At 44.0% G+C, this 17455-nt stretch overlaps 1 protein-coding gene across 2 annotated transcripts in view; it reads right to left on the reverse strand.

Annotated features, from left to right (window-relative positions):
* Nucleotides 1–16804, reverse strand: part of STK4 (serine/threonine kinase 4) — a 111474-nt gene extending 94670 nt beyond the window's left edge. For both annotated transcript variants that reach the window (XM_084853986.1, XM_084853985.1), the window contains exons 1-3: nt 16631–16804; nt 11789–11869; nt 1122–1250 (exon numbers count right to left, since the gene is read on the reverse strand). In XM_084853986.1, the coding sequence (XP_084710112.1) occupies nt 1122–1250; nt 11789–11869; nt 16631–16662 (242 nt within the window). In that variant the 5' untranslated portion in view covers nt 16663–16804. The remainder of the gene's footprint in view (nt 1–1121; nt 1251–11788; nt 11870–16630) is intronic.
* Nucleotides 16805–17455: the final 651 nt, after the last annotated feature.

Genomic DNA, 17455 nt, shown 5'->3' on the forward strand with positions numbered 1-17455 from the left:
GCACAGACTCAGAAAATGGGAATTCCTTGTCATCTTTCAGATCTACAATTTCACGCGTGTCAGAAGAGTGCATTTTAGAAACCCAAACAAAATACATATAAAGGGCTGCTCTGTAGAGTGAAAAAGCTTGATTTATCTGGCCTACAGTGATTGCCTAGTAAACTAATGGGTAATATACTATTAAAAGGAAACAAAAGCATTCAGTAGGAATTACGTCCTTTGGAGAAGTGTTAAACACTGCCAAAGCTGAGAACTGTGTAGGAATCATCATTAAATTCAAATATTTAGTTATGATAGCAGCACTCTACAATGTCTTACTGGTCTTTATTAGGAGTGTTTTTGTTTGAGCATCACAATAATTTATACAACAGCGGGCACTGTACCAAACATGAAACAAACATTACTTAATATTCACATGGCACATTCGAAGCTTTCCAAGCATTCCCAGTATTTCATCTCTGTAAACCTCACAATGCCCCTATAAAACAGAGATATGGGGCAAAAATAATTCCATAACAAAGATGTTCCACATATAGATATTTCTGTGGAAATTTTTCCACTGTTCTATAAAATTCATTAGTAACAATGAATGCATACAATGACTTGGACACTTGGTAGACTTTTGCAGTAAGCTCATGCAGTGCCTCACTATTGTTGCCTTCTGCAGAAGAAGGGAGAGAAGCCATACTTATTTCGCCCACAGAGGATGGAGAAGAACAGAGAGCTTGTTTCTTCTGCAAGATGGGCTTTTGCAGAAAGCACCAGTAGTGCCGCACTGCCATCATTTCCCTCAACATCTAGAAGGAAGAGAGAAACAACTCCCTTGGAGGAAAGGAGGGATCGTTTCCATCTCTTTCTACAAGGTTTGCAGATGGTGGCACCAGCAAGGCACTGCTGGAGCTCTATGCCTTCTTCCCCCTTCTTTCAAATAAATGTGGGGGTGGAAGGAAAGGAATAATGTCCTCTTCCTTCCTACAAAGACCCAGCATGCAGGAGAGAAGGCATGGAAAGGAGGATGGTGTTTCCCCCACATGCTGGGTTTTTGCTAGAAGTACAGAGGCACAAGGTAGGGGAGGAGATCTCACCACAGACGAGTGAAAACACTGAATCCTGGCACTTACCTATCACACTGCTGCATTATGGATATCTCTTTAATAATCTCCTGCAAGTCAGACTCAACAGGAACTTGCTTAATTGCAACAACTTGGCCAGTTTCTTTGTGGATAGCTTTGAATACACTGCCATAGGACCTGCAACAACAAACACAGACTTGGAACACCAGAAGAGGCAATACAATAAGGCAAGACACTTGATTTCTATGTTGAGAGTCCCCACACATGGAAGAACTTACATTAATTTAACCTGAAACCAGCCTTGCTAACTCTTTCAGTATCAAGGGTCATATAAGGAATGTACTCCTGGGAATCATTTGTATAGTATATTAAAATATATAACTTTACATGATACACATGAACACAGAGGGCATAAAGTTTTCTGTTAAGAGAGGCTTTTATATTTCCAAGTTTAAAGGCAATTAATTGTACAATTATAGTTGCATAAGCTAAAAATCATAGAACAGTATCCTTCCTTAGCCAATACAGATTCACATGAACAGGAAGGTGGGGTGGGGAGAGAGACAGGGGTTGCAAAAGGTGGGGTTAAAAGGCCATAACATTCAAGGGGTAGTGGTAAGCCTGTCACATTTCTATGCAGAGCCCAAAATCTGTAAGGTAAGAGCGGCCCATTCAAAAAAGCAAATCATACACCTGACAAAATGGGCTTTGATATGCAAAAGATATGTCACAATAAAATTATTATTAATTACATTTCTAGACCACCGCGTAGCCAAAGCTCTCTGGTAGGTTTACAGAAGCTGTTTACTAATCAAATGAGAATTTGTTGGTTTCACTTCCACAGATTAACACAGCTCTCTCTGTAGAAGGTATTTAGCATGTTTAATGTTACTTTAAGTAGTGCCTAAAATCCAGAGCCACACACATGCACGGTGCTGTCATTGCTGGATAGGAGAGAGAAGAGGCATGTGACCATTCCTTCCTAAAGTGAAAAGCAGGAAAGCCCGGTTTCACACACAGCCAGAGTGGATAAAAACCAATGATTAAAATGACAAATAAAAATCATAAATGCTAAATTTGTCATTTTAAAAAAATCACAATTAAATCTCATCGCAAACATGCTAAACCTACACTTACAGTGCAATCCTATGCACGTTTAGACACAAGAAAATCCTATAGTTTTCAGCATTCCCCAGCCAGCCATGCTGGCTGGAGAAAGCTGTGAGCTTTAGGACTTTTTTCTGTCTAAACATGCATAGAATTGTACCCTCATGGTCTCATAAAAATGAATTAATGGCTCTTTCACACTCACTGAAGTTTTTATCCCCCATGTTATTTAACATCTACATGAAACCGTTGAGCGTGGTCATCAGGAGTTTTGGAGTGTGCTGTCATCAGTATGCTGATGACACGCATCTCTATTTCACCTTTTCATCTTCTTCAGGTGAGGCTGTGGATGTGCTAAATCAGTGCCTGGCTGCGACAATGGACTGGATGAGGGTCAATAAAATGAAACTTAATCCAGACAAGACTGAGATGCTGTTAGTGGGTGGTTCTGCTGACCGGATGGAGGGTACCCAACCTGTTCTGGATGGGGATGCACTTCCCCTGAAGGAGAAGGTTCATAGCTTGGAGGTCCCCCTGGAGCCATCTTTGTTACTTGAGGCTCAGGTAGCCTCAGTGGCACAGAGTGCCTTCTACCAACTTTGGTTGGTGGCCCAGCTATGCCCCTATCTGGACAGGGATAACCTGACTTCAGTTGTCTATGCTCTGGTAACCTCCAAGTTAGATTACTGCAATGCACTCTATGTGGGGCTGCTGTTAAATTTTATTTATTTATTTAATTTCGTAATCGCCTATCTGGCCGGTCACCCAGCCACTCTGGGCGATGTACAGTAATACAAATAGTTTTAAAACAATAAACTTCTATATTAAAACATATTTCTAAAAATACCCTAACCCACCCCAAATGCCTGCCTGAACAAACACATTTTTAATGCGTGGCGGAAGCTCATTAAAGAGGGGCATGGCGGAGTTCCCTAAGGAGGGAGTTCCACAGAGTGGGGGCCACCACACAGAAGGCTCTCTCCCTTGTCCTCACCAGCCTAGCTATCCTGGCTGATGGGGCAGAGAAGGCCATCTGAGGCTGATCTTGTTAAGCATCCTGTCTGGAGCTGCTGTGTTGCAGAACTCAGAGTCAGAGAGACCACGGAGAGAAGGAAAAAGAGTTTCTTTATTTAACATGCGGGCTTAAGGCTGGAATCATTTCCAAAGAACCAAAAGCCCCGATTTACATCAGCACATTGTTTTTATAGATATTGTGACACATAGGAAACGGCTCCTCCTCTCCCTCCCGTGTGGGGTTGCAGTCCTCAACATTTCTTCTCCTAGCACCATTGTTTATAATACAAGAAATGGGTTATAGGGTAGCCATGATAAGCAGAGAACAGAAGAGAACAGCAGAGAACAAGATATACAATTCTATGACCTTAGCCTTTGTTGACAAGAGAAGAAATTCCTGTGTCTCGTCATCATACAAACATATATTTCAGAGAGCAAGAGCTCAGCAAGAACATGAAGTATGAGGCTACATGAGGCTACTTAGTCTGACCCCCGATATGGCTGCTATAGCTGGAGGTGCTCCTTGAGATAGGCTGGGCCGGGTTTTAAAGGTCAAAATCAACACCTTGAATTTGGCCTGGAAAACAACTGGTAACCAGTGCAACTCCTTCCGCACTGGAGTGATATGATCACACCGGTGGCTGCCTTTAATCAGGCAAGCTGCTGTGTTCTGTACCAGCTGCAGCTTCCGAACCGTCTTCAAGGGTAACCCCACGTAGAGCGCGTTACAGTAGTCTAAACGAGAGGAGACCAGGGCATGTTCTACTGATGGGAGCAGATGGTCGGGAAGGTAGGGGTGCAGCCGCCATATCAGATGGAGTTGATACAGCGCTGTCTGGCTCACAGCTGACACCTGAGCCTCCATGGACAGCTGGGAGTCCAAAATGACCCCCAGGCTGCGGACCTGGTCTCTCAAGGGTAGCCATACCCCATTCAACACCAGGTCAACATCCCCCAGCCTCCTCTTGTCTCCCACCAAAAGTACCTCAGTCTTGTCAGGGTTCAACTTCATCTTATTCCTCCCCATCCAGCCACTCACCGTCTCCAGACATTTGGACAGAAATTCTACGGCCAACCTTGGTGAAGATTTGAACAAGAGGTAGAGCTGCGTGTCATCCGCATATTGATGACACCGCACCCCAAACCTCCTAATGATAGCCCCCAGAGGCTTCACATAGAGGTTAAATAGCATCGGGGAGAGGATGGAACCCTGTGGCACCCCATAAGTGAGCGGCCACAGGTCTGAAACCTCCTCTCCCAGTGCTACCCTCAGGCATCTGCTGGAGAGGAAGGACCGGAACCACCATAATATGGTGTCTCCAATGCCCAACCCCTCCAGGTGGTCCAGGAGGATACCGTGGTCAATGGTATCAAAAACCGCTGAGAGGTCGAGGAGAACAAGGGAGGAGCATTCACCCCTATCCAAAGCCCTCCTCATATCATCCACCAAGGCGACTAAGGCCGTTTCTGTCCCATGCCCAGGCCTGAAGCCCGACTGAAATGGGTCTAGATAATCGGCTTCTTCCAAGTGTGCCTTCAACTGCATCGCCACCACCTGCTCAATCACCTTGCCCAAAAATGGCAGATTCGAAACTGGGTGAAAGTTGTTCAGAACTTGGGGATCCAAGGAGGGCTTTTTTAAAAGCGGTCTTATCACTGCCTCCTCAAGGGAGGCATTCACCACCACTCTGATCCCCTCATCCAGCCTCTCTCTGCAGCTCATAATGAGCCAAGATGAGCAAGGATCAAGTAAGCAGGTGGTCGGCCTTACAGATGAAAGCACCTTGGCCACTTCATCAGGAGGAAGAAGCTGGAAACGATCCCACAAAACCTGTTTGTCACAGACCGCCTCTCGCTCGCTAACTGTATCCATGGCGCATGGAATAACACTCCTAATCCGATCAATTTTATCTGCGTAGTGTCTTGCCAAGGCCTCACAAGAGGCCGTAGAATGCTCTAGAGGTTCTGGAGCAACTGAACTGACCAGGCTCCGGACCACTTGGAACAGCCTCCTGGGAAAGCACTCTGCAGACACGATAGAGGCAGCATAATATTCCTTTTTTGCTGCGAGGCAGCATAATATTTCTTTTTTGCTGCCTTCACTGCCACGTGATAGGCTGAAGATACAGCTCTAGCCCATGTCTGATGGGCTTTGGAACGAGACGTCCGCCACTGGCGCTCTAGCCATCTCACCTCGTGTTTCAGAGCTCGTAACTGTGGATTGAACCATGGTGCAGTCCGAGCCCTGTTCAGGGGGAGAGGGCGTTTCGGAGCCAACCGATCTAATGCCCTAGTGATTGCGGCATTCCACCCACCCACCAGGGCCTCAACCGAGTGGCCGTTTGCGTGCTCCAGAGAATCCCCAAACGCGTTCAGGAATCCATTCGGATCCATAAGACACCTGGGATGGAGCATTTTAATGGGTCCTCCACCTCCACCCCCGCGGAGGGGTTGTGGAACCAAAAAGTCCAATGTTACCAGATAGTGATCTGACCATGACAAGGGGGTGGTGGATATATCCCTGACTTCCACACCACTCCCCACTTCTCCAGAAACAAACACAAGGTCTAGCGCATGACCAGCTACATGGGTGGGCCCAGTTGGAATAGGGCGCAGCTCCCAGGAAGCCATGGTCTCCATGAAGTCCCGAGGTGCCCCTATGAGGACGGCCTCCGAATGTACATTGAAGTCCCCCAACACCAATAAGTTAGGGGACTGAACACGCACATCAGAGACCACCTCAAGCACTTCTGCCAGGGAGTCAATCATGCAGCGGGGTGGGCGGTACACGAGCAGAATCCCCAGACTGTCCTTCGGGCCCAACCTCCAGTACATGCACTCAGCAATCTTGGTCTCCCGGAGAGGGGGTCTGGTGAAGACCAAGGAGTCCCGGTAGATAACAGCCATTCCCCCTCCCTGATCCCCAGCCCTCGGCTGCTGTGCATATGAAAATCCGGCTGGACACACAGCTGCAAGAGTTGAAGATGGTTCGGAAGCTGCAGCTTGCGCAAAATGTGGCAGCCAGACTGGTAACAGGGACCAGAAGGTCTGAACATATAAGACCAATTCTGGTCCACTTGCACTGGCTTCCTATATGCTTCCAAGCCCAATTCAAAGTGCTGGTTTTGACCTATAAAGCCCTACATGGCTTGGGACCACAGTACCTGACAGAATGCCTCTCCCAGCATGTACCAACCCATACACTACGCTCTACATCTAAGGCCCTCCTCCGGAAGCCTCCTCTAAGGGTGGCTCGGAGGGTAGGAACAAGGGAGAGGGCCTTTTCGGTGGCCACCCCCATTTATGGAATAATCTCCCGGACGAAGCTCAGCTGGCGCCAACATTTTCATCTTTTTGGCGCCAGGTTAAAACTGCCCTCTTGTCTCAGGTATTTGGCAGCGTATAATGAGTATCTCGATTGTCTTTGGCTGACTGTGTGTGTTATTTGTTTAAAACAATTTAAAAACAATTTCAGTATTGTGTGTGTTATTTGTTTTATGTCATTATGTGAATGGTTTTTACATTTTATATAATTTTAATGGTTTTTAATTTTTGTGAACCGCCCAGAGAGCTTCGGCTATCAGGCGGTATAGAAATATAATAAATGAAATTAATGAATTGTCTACTAATCAAACATGGGCACTTCTTCCTGTTTATTCATCTCATAAAAATGGCTGTGCCCATCCTAACTACCTGCCCGCTTTTACTTCTTGAAAGTCCTGGGCTCTCTGTTTTTGTTTCTCTAACTAAAGTCACAAGTGCAAAAACACAAGTTGGATAAGATTGGTATTCTGTGCTTATGTAATGGTGAAGCTGGGCCAAGCAAGGCAGAGGAGTTAGCAATGACAGAAGGAAAATATAGCAAGGTGGATTGTATGAAGTAGTATTTTGTTTTGTTGCTTAACTGTATGTTTGAAAGTCTGTCTGCATGATTGATGTATTCTTACATGTCCTTACAAGGCTATGGTAAGTGTGTGTGTGTGTGTGGGGGGAGTTATAATGTTCAGATTTAAATGGTGTCTCCTGATTGGCTGTTGCTTTTTCAGTTGGGAGAGGGAGGGAGGGAATAATAAGCTCTTGGTTTTCTTTGGAGGGGGATAGGGAATTGGCTTTCTGAGGGGTAGGATTAGGGCTCTGGGCTCTAGCTTTGGGGGTGGTTAGATTCCCCTGGCAGGTAGAGGGAGGTATGTTTATTACTTTAAAGTCTTATTATTAGTAGGAGTAGAGTAGGCAAGGAATTAATAAAAATTTGAAACAATTTTTACCACATGAAACTCAAACTGTATTGAAACTAGGGATGTCAGAGAATTCCGCATGAATTTTAAATGGGATCGAATTCTGACAAATCCGGTCTGCAGAATCCTCCTCAGGATGGGGCGGCCCGGCCGACCCGGACCGAAGTTCACGCGGACCCCCTTTTTTTTGTCCGCGTAATCACGAAAAGAAATTTGTAAATCGGAAATAGAAGAACGCGAATGGCTTTACCCTTTTTACGATAATAAACAGGCGTTTTCCCTGTGACCCGAGGCTTTCTTTCACTGGGGCTGAGTCGAAGTCCACGGAAATCCTCCATCTTTTCTGTTTATTGTCTGTGGAGGTGAGGTCAGGTCTGGTCTGGTGAGGTCAGGTGACTGGAAGTTACGTGGGGAATCCCCGCAAAGGGCTTTACCCTTTTTACAAAAATAAATGAGCATTTTCCCTATAACCCGAGGCTTACAGAGACCGATGACGGGTGCGCAAAAAGGATTTTCGGTGGTATGTACGGAATTATTTATGTAAGTTCGGGGAGCTGAAAAAAAACGGGGGAATCCGGGTCATGCGGACGGCAGAATGGTGCAGCCCTCGGCTCTGTGGAGTCCTCATGGAGCTGAGCCGCTCCGCGAGGATTCCAGGAGGAGGAACGGTTCGCCTCCCCCCCAAGAGATTCCTCACCGTAACCGATGGTGGGGAAACCATACATCCCTAATTGAAACATCTTATACTTTTTGTTACCAGAAAAGGGTTAAGTGTAACTAGGAAAGAAATAAGCCAAACTCTCAGAATGCGCGCGCACACACACACACACACACACACAGAAGGTTCTCTCCTCATAAGGAGGAGGGTAGTGCCAGCATCCTAATAAAGGTTATAAAAAGCTTCTCTCAGTAAGGGTAGAAAAACACAACAGTGGTGGTTGTTGAGGTTATAACTGATGTATTCCTTCCACACACACACTCGCTCTACAGTATTGCCTCAAAGAAGAGGTTGAGTGAATATAGAGACACTGAAATTCTGGAGTTAGAATCATAGAATCATAGGGTTGGAAGTGGCCTACCATCAAGTCCAACCCCCTGCTCAATGCAGGAAGCCTGATTCCCAGGCGGTCTCCCATCCAAGTACTAACCAGGGCTGACCCTGCTTAGCTTACGAGATCAGACGAGATCAGGCGCATCCAGCCCTTTGCTTGATTTGCACTTGGCGTTGACAAAATATTTATGAGGAGTGGTGATGAGATAATAATCACAGGTGGTAGAACGGGGATACGTCACATGAAGAAACACTAATGATTTTTTAAATAATACATAATCAGATGTTTAAATATTTAAATTGGGTTTTAAAAATTACATGTGAATACTAAGTTTGTCTTAAGTAACTCAGTTAACATTAAATTGTCTGGATATAAGCATGTTAGCCACACAGTTAACCTCTAAACTGAGTCAACACCTCTTACCATATACAATGAATTAAAGGAGGAGGTAAATGAAGCATTTGATCATTTCTCAGATATGAATATCTACACTCTACCTACCAAACACAGGCATTGCATTTTCTCCTGATGAAAATAAACTGTTCTAGTCCATGTAGTAACTATCAAACCTTGCTTCGACCTGTCAGTCATGAGCATTTCATTTGTGTTTACTACTTTGTTTTTGTGAGTAAAAGGTTGGATCAAGAATAAAATAAAGTAGAACGAAGCATTGCTGGAAAGAAAAAGAGAAGACAAAACTGTCCAGTGTGCATTTGCCTATATTCCCATACTTAGACTAGAATGGGAACTGCTCGCTTGGGAGTCAGCACCATTGAACTCATGGGAATGTATGTCAGAGTAGAAATGCATAGGATTAATCATCCTGGTATAGGATTGCACTGTTAGCCTCAAATTGTCACGGCTGCTGGTCATAATAAAGATCCTTTTATGGGAATATTTTAAAGACATTCCCTCTATAGGTAAAAAAGGAAAGTGTGAAAAACATATACAGTGAGACAAAGAGATGCAAAACCTGCTGGTAAGAATGAAAGTGTAAATAATATTCTGTTTAGAGCACAATCCTATGAAGTTTACATAGAAAAAAGACCAACAACTCTCAGCATACCCCAGCCAGCCCATAAGTTCTATGCATGTTTAGACAGAAAAAAATCCTACGATTGCACCCCTAGTTGTAAATTAACATGGTTTGGTGTTCAAATTTGCATAATTGTTCAGGAAATGTTTCAGTGGGAAGCCTGATTTAAATCTACCATTTTTCTTGCTGATTTAAATCATGATTTAAGTTGCTGATTTAAATCACCTTGATTTAAATCCATCTACCTTGCATATAGTACCTCTTCCCTCTATCAGATGTGGTCAAAGTATAATATTACCCACTATGTAAGTAGTTTAGAGTTGCACAAAATAAATGGCTTAAAGTTGCTAGAGAAGGTAATCTTCAAATTTGGCACAGAGAACAAACCAAGTGTTTCTAGCAGCCATGAAAAACAGGGATCTATCAATAATAAGAGAACAATATACTGGTGAGAACAAAGGGTAACAAATCTTGCTTTCTAGTAAGGTGAAGCCTGGAAGTGCAATTTAAAGTAAGAGAACCAAGAATACCTGCACGAGTAATTCAAGGTGAACAATGTGCAAAGAAGGATGCTTATTTTAACAGTGACTTCCAACAGGAGAATACTGCTTAGCAGCATTAAAAATCACTGTTTCACTTCTTGCCTAATGTGGGAAGACTCACTGACCTCGTTTGCACGATCAAAACAGCCCACTGCAGCTTATTTAAACAACAGTGGCCTCTGGTGCACGACGGGCAGGTTTTGAACATTCAAAACCTGGCTGTGGCTTGTCGTGCCGTCCGAACCCAGGGACTGTGGGTTATACAAGCATTAAATAACCCTCACATAATCTATGGTCTGATGTTGGGTTATACATGGGCTGTATAAACCCATGCAAACTGCTCCACCTTGTATTCTGTGTTGTTGTTTTTTTATGTATACCCATTTCTATTTCAAAAGCCACAGGGAGCCAGAACTACCGGCATTAACAGCTGGGCAACAGCATCAACGTAAGGTTAAATATTGCAGAGATGGGTGGGAAGAGGAGGCTTGGCTTTCACATGAATGGAAACCCATCTGTGATTCAAAACTCTTTCTTCAAAATAAAATACCCTGGTAAAGAAAGTTGATGGTGATAACGGCTCTCAAGAAGGCGCATTAATCATAACCACTCTGCTTCGTTACAACCATGATGGTGACATCTTCATAGCTTCAGATTAATCCACACCTGTGCCCAAAAATGTTAGTGATGTATTCTATGGTTTGCAAAGTATTGGAGACAGAATAAGTAAGTCTGCAACAGATTTTTGTGCCTGTGCAGATACTTCATTTCTGTGGTTGCTGTGGCTTACAGTTCTAAAAACCTCATATTCCATCTCTGGGCACAACAACACAGTAATCTAGAAAGGGGTAGTCAATAGCAACTAGCGTAACTCATCTTCAAGGTGCAAAAAGCCTTTGGTGTTTCATTTCCAAATATAATTTTATATTACTAACCATGGTATTATTTAAACCCCAAAGCTGCATGTTTTTCATTTCAACAGGCAATCCATAAAATGTTTGTGAAGTGCAATAAGGCTGCTTTCAGTAACTGAGCCTTCCAATTTGCCGAGATGACTATGGGACCAAAACCATGAATCAACCCATCAAAAATAAGGAGATCAACTTAGAAATCACATTTGGAAGTATATTTGGAACAATTTCAGTACTTCAAACCTATTTCCAGCATTTTGCCAAGCTTATTTAGAGAACCATAAGGATGAGAAATGTAAAGGGAGGCACGGAAAATAAAAGCTCAATACACAGCTCTCTCTGGGTAGGACAATTTCTTGGGTAGGGCATGGGAAAGACTAAATGTTGCCTGCCTCATCTTCATAATTCAGATTTAAGAATACAGTTTAGGCATAAACAGCAGCACTTTCAAGTATAAGCAAATCTAGGTATTTTGATCTCAAAGAACATCACCCATGCAAATGAAACAATTTATGGATATCAACTTAGGCCTACAAATAACTATGTGAAGGAGACCCAACACATGTAGCAGTCAACCTGGAGAAACTACAATCCAAAGCCCTGTGCATGTAGAACTACTAATTACAGACAGCAAAGGGGGAATTTTGATTCCCAACGTTAACCATGGCAAAGCTCCAGAATTATATGTGGTTTTGCTTCACTGGACTGCAAATATACAACCAAGTGTTCTACCTCCTGCAAGACTCATCCTGCAACTGCTGCCTTCCTGCTCGATGCATTTCTAATATTGTGAAAGGAAACTTTTGCAACATACTTACCCTTCTCCAAGTTTTTCTAGCACATCGAATACTTCTTCAGGTTGTTTCGTCAAACTATCTTCATCTAACTTCCTTAGCTGCCTGAAACCAAAGAAAGATCATTTGACTTACACTATGCAGATTTCACAGAGAAGGCACAACTCAGGAAATGGCGAAATACAAAACTAGCTTCAGCTATAAAACCAAGTATTTGGTTGTGTTTGAAACAGAAGTCAGCAGATAGATCACCATTCCCAAGTAGCAAGGAATATAGATAAAAGATATATTTGATACAATTATCCACTAATGTCCCACTAAACAAGAGCAGTACAAAATTTTGGAAAGTAAAGATACTGCACAAGTATTTTAGGAGCCAATTTCACATTGACCCAGTTCACATGATCACTGTGGCTTGTTTAAGCCGTGATGATTGTCCAAACTGGGCCATTAAATATAATTTATGTATTAGGGTTGGCCATTTATTTGGTAAAATACTGGTCAAATATTGACTGAAATATTTAAAGCATTAAATATAATAGAACTATACACAAAAAGAAAGGAGTGGCATATTAATTACAAAACCCAAGTTACACATTTCGTTTAAGTTAATTTATACAAAACACCAATATAGCAACTTCAACAAAGTCATTTTTAAGTACTGTTATACTGCAACTACACACACACACACACACACACACGGTATATGTTTGCTCTTCTTGGCTTCATTGAGCAACTGAGTCAGGTCAAATAATTTGCAATTCCCTACCCTACTTAAAATTGTTGCACTCCATCATTATAAACCCAGGCTTTTTTTAAAAAAAAACAGCAACATTTAACCATGTTTCTTTAGCAAAGTCATGTTAATGTTGGAAAACATGTGTAAAGTATAAAGACAGAAGCTGAACAGTAAGTTTATAACATAATTGAAATAGTGACTAGCATATCTATAATAATCAGCAACCCAAACTGGTTCGAGAACGTTAAAAAAAAATCAGTTTTCTTCAATGTTGTCATCAAAACACACAAAACACAAATATATAGGAAACTAACACTGTTGTCAGTATAAAATACCATTGGGGGAAGAAAAAGAGTCATTCTCTGTAGACCACAAAACAAAGGAAGCCGCCTTTTTTGCTCATGCAATGCTCCATCCAAAAACACACACAAACCAGCTGCATGTCTCCAACAGCCATTCTAGCCCGACAGGAACTTCAGTGAGCTGCTCAAGACTGGGGTTATTTACATGACCTGGGGTTATTCACTTATAGCCTGCAGTGTAATGACAGACAAGCTACCAAACTCACTGAACTGGACCTCTCAGACAAATAATGAGCATCTTATCGTATCTGTGTCCAAAACAGCAACAAACACAGGGCTAGTTTGGACATTAATGTCAAACTAGCTTAGCATTACAGGAACAAGCTTAGCCTCTTCCCAGGCTCATGTACCCGCCCACCTCAATCCAGTTACAAGGACAAGTACAGAAGTGTTTGCTTCCATTTGGGATTTACCACAGCTTGCCATGTCATCTGACTCCAGTCAAACCATGGTTAATCTTAACCACAGTTAGTAGAAATAAGCCAACTTCAAACCACAGTTTATGACGCCGACTTGTTTTTTTCCAGCCATAGTTAACAAATAATCATAGCATAGAGTTTGGATATGTTAAACTATGGTTAATCTAGAACAGAACTGAAAGCTTCCAATCTTCTCACAAGAGGAGGAGAGGGGAGGATGGAACATGAGAGCCTTAGACAAGGTTCATAACGCTAAATCTGGAGTATGCAACTTGTGGCCCTCCAGATGTCTTGGCCTACAACTCTTATCAGTGCTAGCCAACATAGGCAATAGTGAAGGATGATGGGAGTTGTAGGCCAAAACCTCCAGAGGGCTACAAGTTGCCCACCCCTGCGCTAAACCACAGTTTAGCATATGTTCATAAAAGCCATAGCGTACCACTAAGGAGTAAAAAGTTTCCCTAATAGGCTGTTCCATGTTAAAAGAAAATATTTCAGTTCTGACAACATATAACCTGCATCTTCAGTGATCTCTTTCATAAGTCTGGCACTTCCCCACTCCACCAATATGCATGCAGTATTTTGTATTAACACACCTAAGAACGCCACACGACTGAAAAGCAGCCACAAAGCATGTTATCAGGCATGACTGGTATCAATGTGCACTTACAGACATGGGAGTGGGGAAGTTATGCTAAAACCACAGAATTCATCACACTAAATGTACATGCAGATCCACCCTGGGAAGAAAGCTGAGAGACATCACAGTTGAAGAATGAAAGAATGTATTTCTCCATCTGCCATCAGTTTCTACCACCAAGTATCTCATTATGAGATATAATCATTACACATCCTAAAGTTTTTCTATATTAAAAATAACTACAGTTTTATAAAAACCTAAGACACATTTTGTTACCTGACACTCATAACTTCTTAGGCCCGTGTGTTTTGAAGACAAAGTAGATTTGAGTGCCACAATGCTTTTAGTTGTTTTTCCTGATCAGCATTGCTACCAATACCCTAGTAAAGCTTTGGGAGCATTGTGTTAACTGTTCAGATATCTGTTACGAGTCCCCTGGACTGCAAGGAGGTCAAATCAGTCCATCCTAAAGGAAATCAACCCTGAGTGCTCATTGGAAGGACAAATAATGAAGATGAAGCTCCAATATTTTGGCCACCTAATGCGAAGAGAAAACTCCCTGGAAAAGACCCTGATGCTGGGAAAGACTGAAGGCAAAAGGAGAAGGGGACGGCAGAGGATGAGATGGCTAGATAGCATCACGGATGCAATGAATATGAACTTGAGCACGCTCCGGGAGAGAGCGCAGGACAGGAAGGCCTGGCGTGCTATGGTCCATGGGGTCACGAAGAGTCGGACACGACTGAACGACTGAACAACAACAATCTCTGACTGAGTGTCTAATAAATGATGCAGGGTTGGATCCAGATGTAGGATCCAGATGTAGGCACATGCTACTGGGCCGGTGGAAGTGGGCTTCCCCGCCTTCTTTCCCACAGCAACCCTCCTACAGCCCCTAAAAAATGCAACACAACACGTCAGGAGACCATTTTGAATGGGGGTGAGCTCTGGTACAGGGGGGAGGCATCTATAATGAGTGAAAGCCCTTCCGTTTACAGAAGACAGATCATGGAGCCAACCCACCATGTTTTAAAAGTGTTGGCCTTCGACATAACACCTTAGTTTCAATTCTATTTTACAGGTCAAAGCTAACCCGTTGCTTCTTCTGTTTCAATAAGCTGACTGCACTATTCACAAGTCACTTAGGACATGCATATGTGAAGCACGTTGAACACTCAAAATATTATGTGGGCATTTAAATTCACTTAACACTGAGGAAGAGACTGGCTTTCAATAGTTGTGGGTTTGGCTATCCAAAATACTTATATACTTCTGCGTTCCTTGTTCACTTCTGCTTACCGTACTTATAAATGAGCAATTAACATTGGCAAATGGAGATGAACACTTCCTATTTGGGCCTAACACATTTCCTACATGATGATTTCTTCTGAGCTTGCACACTACTTCCTACAGAAAGAGTTTCCATGTAGGCAATATTTCTTTATTTGCTTTGTACCCTGCCGTTCCACCAAGGAAGGGGCGCTCGAAGCGGCTATATGTAACTTGCAAATAGGACTTCAGTAAACAGAATACACTACTCTGTTCCTGTCCACACCTTTGGCCTTCAATTGGAGGTTGGGCCATAACTCAGCAGAAGAGCATGTTCTGCAGTCAACCCCTGGCATTTCAACAGTTGGGGAAAGACCCTTGCCCAAGAGTTTGGAGAGCTGCTACCAGAGCAGTCAAAACTAGGCAAAGAAAGATCACTGATCTGACAGGATGACAATTTCATATAACTTGATCTAAGATGTGTCATGCCTGCCACCCCCTGAAAAAAAATATGGCACTCTAAAAGGGACAAATTTAGCTAACAGATGCACTACAGTTGACCTTTTTGGTGCTCCATAGCCGACAACATCCCCCCATATCTATATTCATTTTCAGGTTGCCCAACAGACTGTAGACCACATGGGGGGGGAGGAGATCTAGGAGGCAAAAATGGTCCCTAAACCTCCCAAAGCTGCCCACCCCAGCACTACTGATATCCCCAATTTTTTATTTTCTGCTGAGGTTTTAAGAGAAACATGCATTAGAAAATTAGGCATACATATACATCAGTAACAATTATAAGTTGCCCCCATACCGAGGTTGGGGTTAAAGGTCAGCATCAGGTCTTGAGTCAGCAGTTGAAGACTACTGGACGCTGTACACAACATACAGAAACTACCACCGAAGTGCTCATTTTCTAAACCATCCTAAAAGCTGTTCCACTACTTAAGCGGTCACATTTCCAGTTGATTTAACAAGCCAGCAGTCGCAAAAAAAGAAAAGAAAAAAAGAAACATAAAAGCATCACAAAAGGAAGCAAGCTACTCCGATTATTCCCTTCTGGGAAGCAAGAATCCCAACATCAGCATCCCTTTGGAATCCCAGTTCAGAGAGGTAACTTCCAAGACAGAGAATTCCAAAAAGGCAAAAACAACAACAACAAAAATGCCCTGCGGCGACCAAATCTTTATTTATTTATTTATTTATTTTTGCACAGCACCTGCCGCGCGCACGGGAACCCAGAAGAGCAAAAGCGAGCAGAGCAATGACATGAGCGTGCCTTCCAGGAGGGAGCAAAAGGAAGGCCCTAGGAGGAAGAAAGAAGAAGTGCACCCACGTCGCCTTCCCCTTTGCTACCCCGACGGCTCAAGAGCTCTTCTACCACCGCTCCAATCACACCCCCTTTCCCTTGTATGCCCCCACACTCCGGCTCCTCACCGGCGCGGGTGGCGCAGCTGCACCGTCTCCATGGCCGCCGCAGGAGGAAGAGGAGGAGGAGCGGCCGCGGCCGCCGCCAGCCGGCTGGAGGAGACGATGAGAGTCGGCGCGCGCCCCGGCAATCACCGCCGCCCCATCTCCGCCGCTCGCCTTCTGCTCTACCAGCCCTTGAGTGAGGCTCTCGGCCCCGCCTCCCAAACACCGCACGGACACTTCCGCCTCGCAGCAGCCTATCCGGGCCCCGCCAGCCAGAAGGGGAGGGGGAGCTCGCGACCCGACCCACGTGGCCTCGCAGTTCTTGGCGGCGAGTCCCCCGGTGGGCTTGGTGGGCGTCGCTTCCCGTTTCCCCTCCCCGCGTCTCTTCTTAGAAGCAACAGAAGAACGTCTTTTTCTTCATGACTCTGAGGAAGTGGGCGCTAGAGACCACGTAGGCTGAGGCCACAGTAAATCCGGTAGCAGTTAAAGGCACAATCCTACGCATGGGGGGAAAAAAAATAAAAATCATTCAGCTCCCAGCCTGGCTGGCTGGGGCACGCTGGGAGTTGTCGGGCTTTCTTTTCTGGCTAAAGAGGCATAGGACTGCACCCTGAAACGCATAAATAAGTCTGTTGTTTATGCTGTAATCAGCAAGTTTACGAGCAGGGTCGGCCCAAGGCGCAGTAGATAGACAATACCGTAGCCTAGCCAAGGTAAGGGGAGGGGGGAGGCACAAGCACCTCTTCCCCCAAAGGCGATCATCATCATCATCATCATCATCCCTGCCCTTTCACAATACCTAAAATCAGCTGCCCAAGGCAGCCTGTCACTAATGATAGAGCTAGCCTA

Source organism: Heloderma suspectum, chromosome 4 (assembly GCF_057233095.1).
Source record: "Heloderma suspectum isolate Gila_16-S chromosome 4, 16-S_ref, whole genome shotgun sequence".
In the NCBI taxonomy this organism is placed as follows: domain Eukaryota; kingdom Metazoa; phylum Chordata; class Lepidosauria; order Squamata; family Helodermatidae; genus Heloderma; species Heloderma suspectum.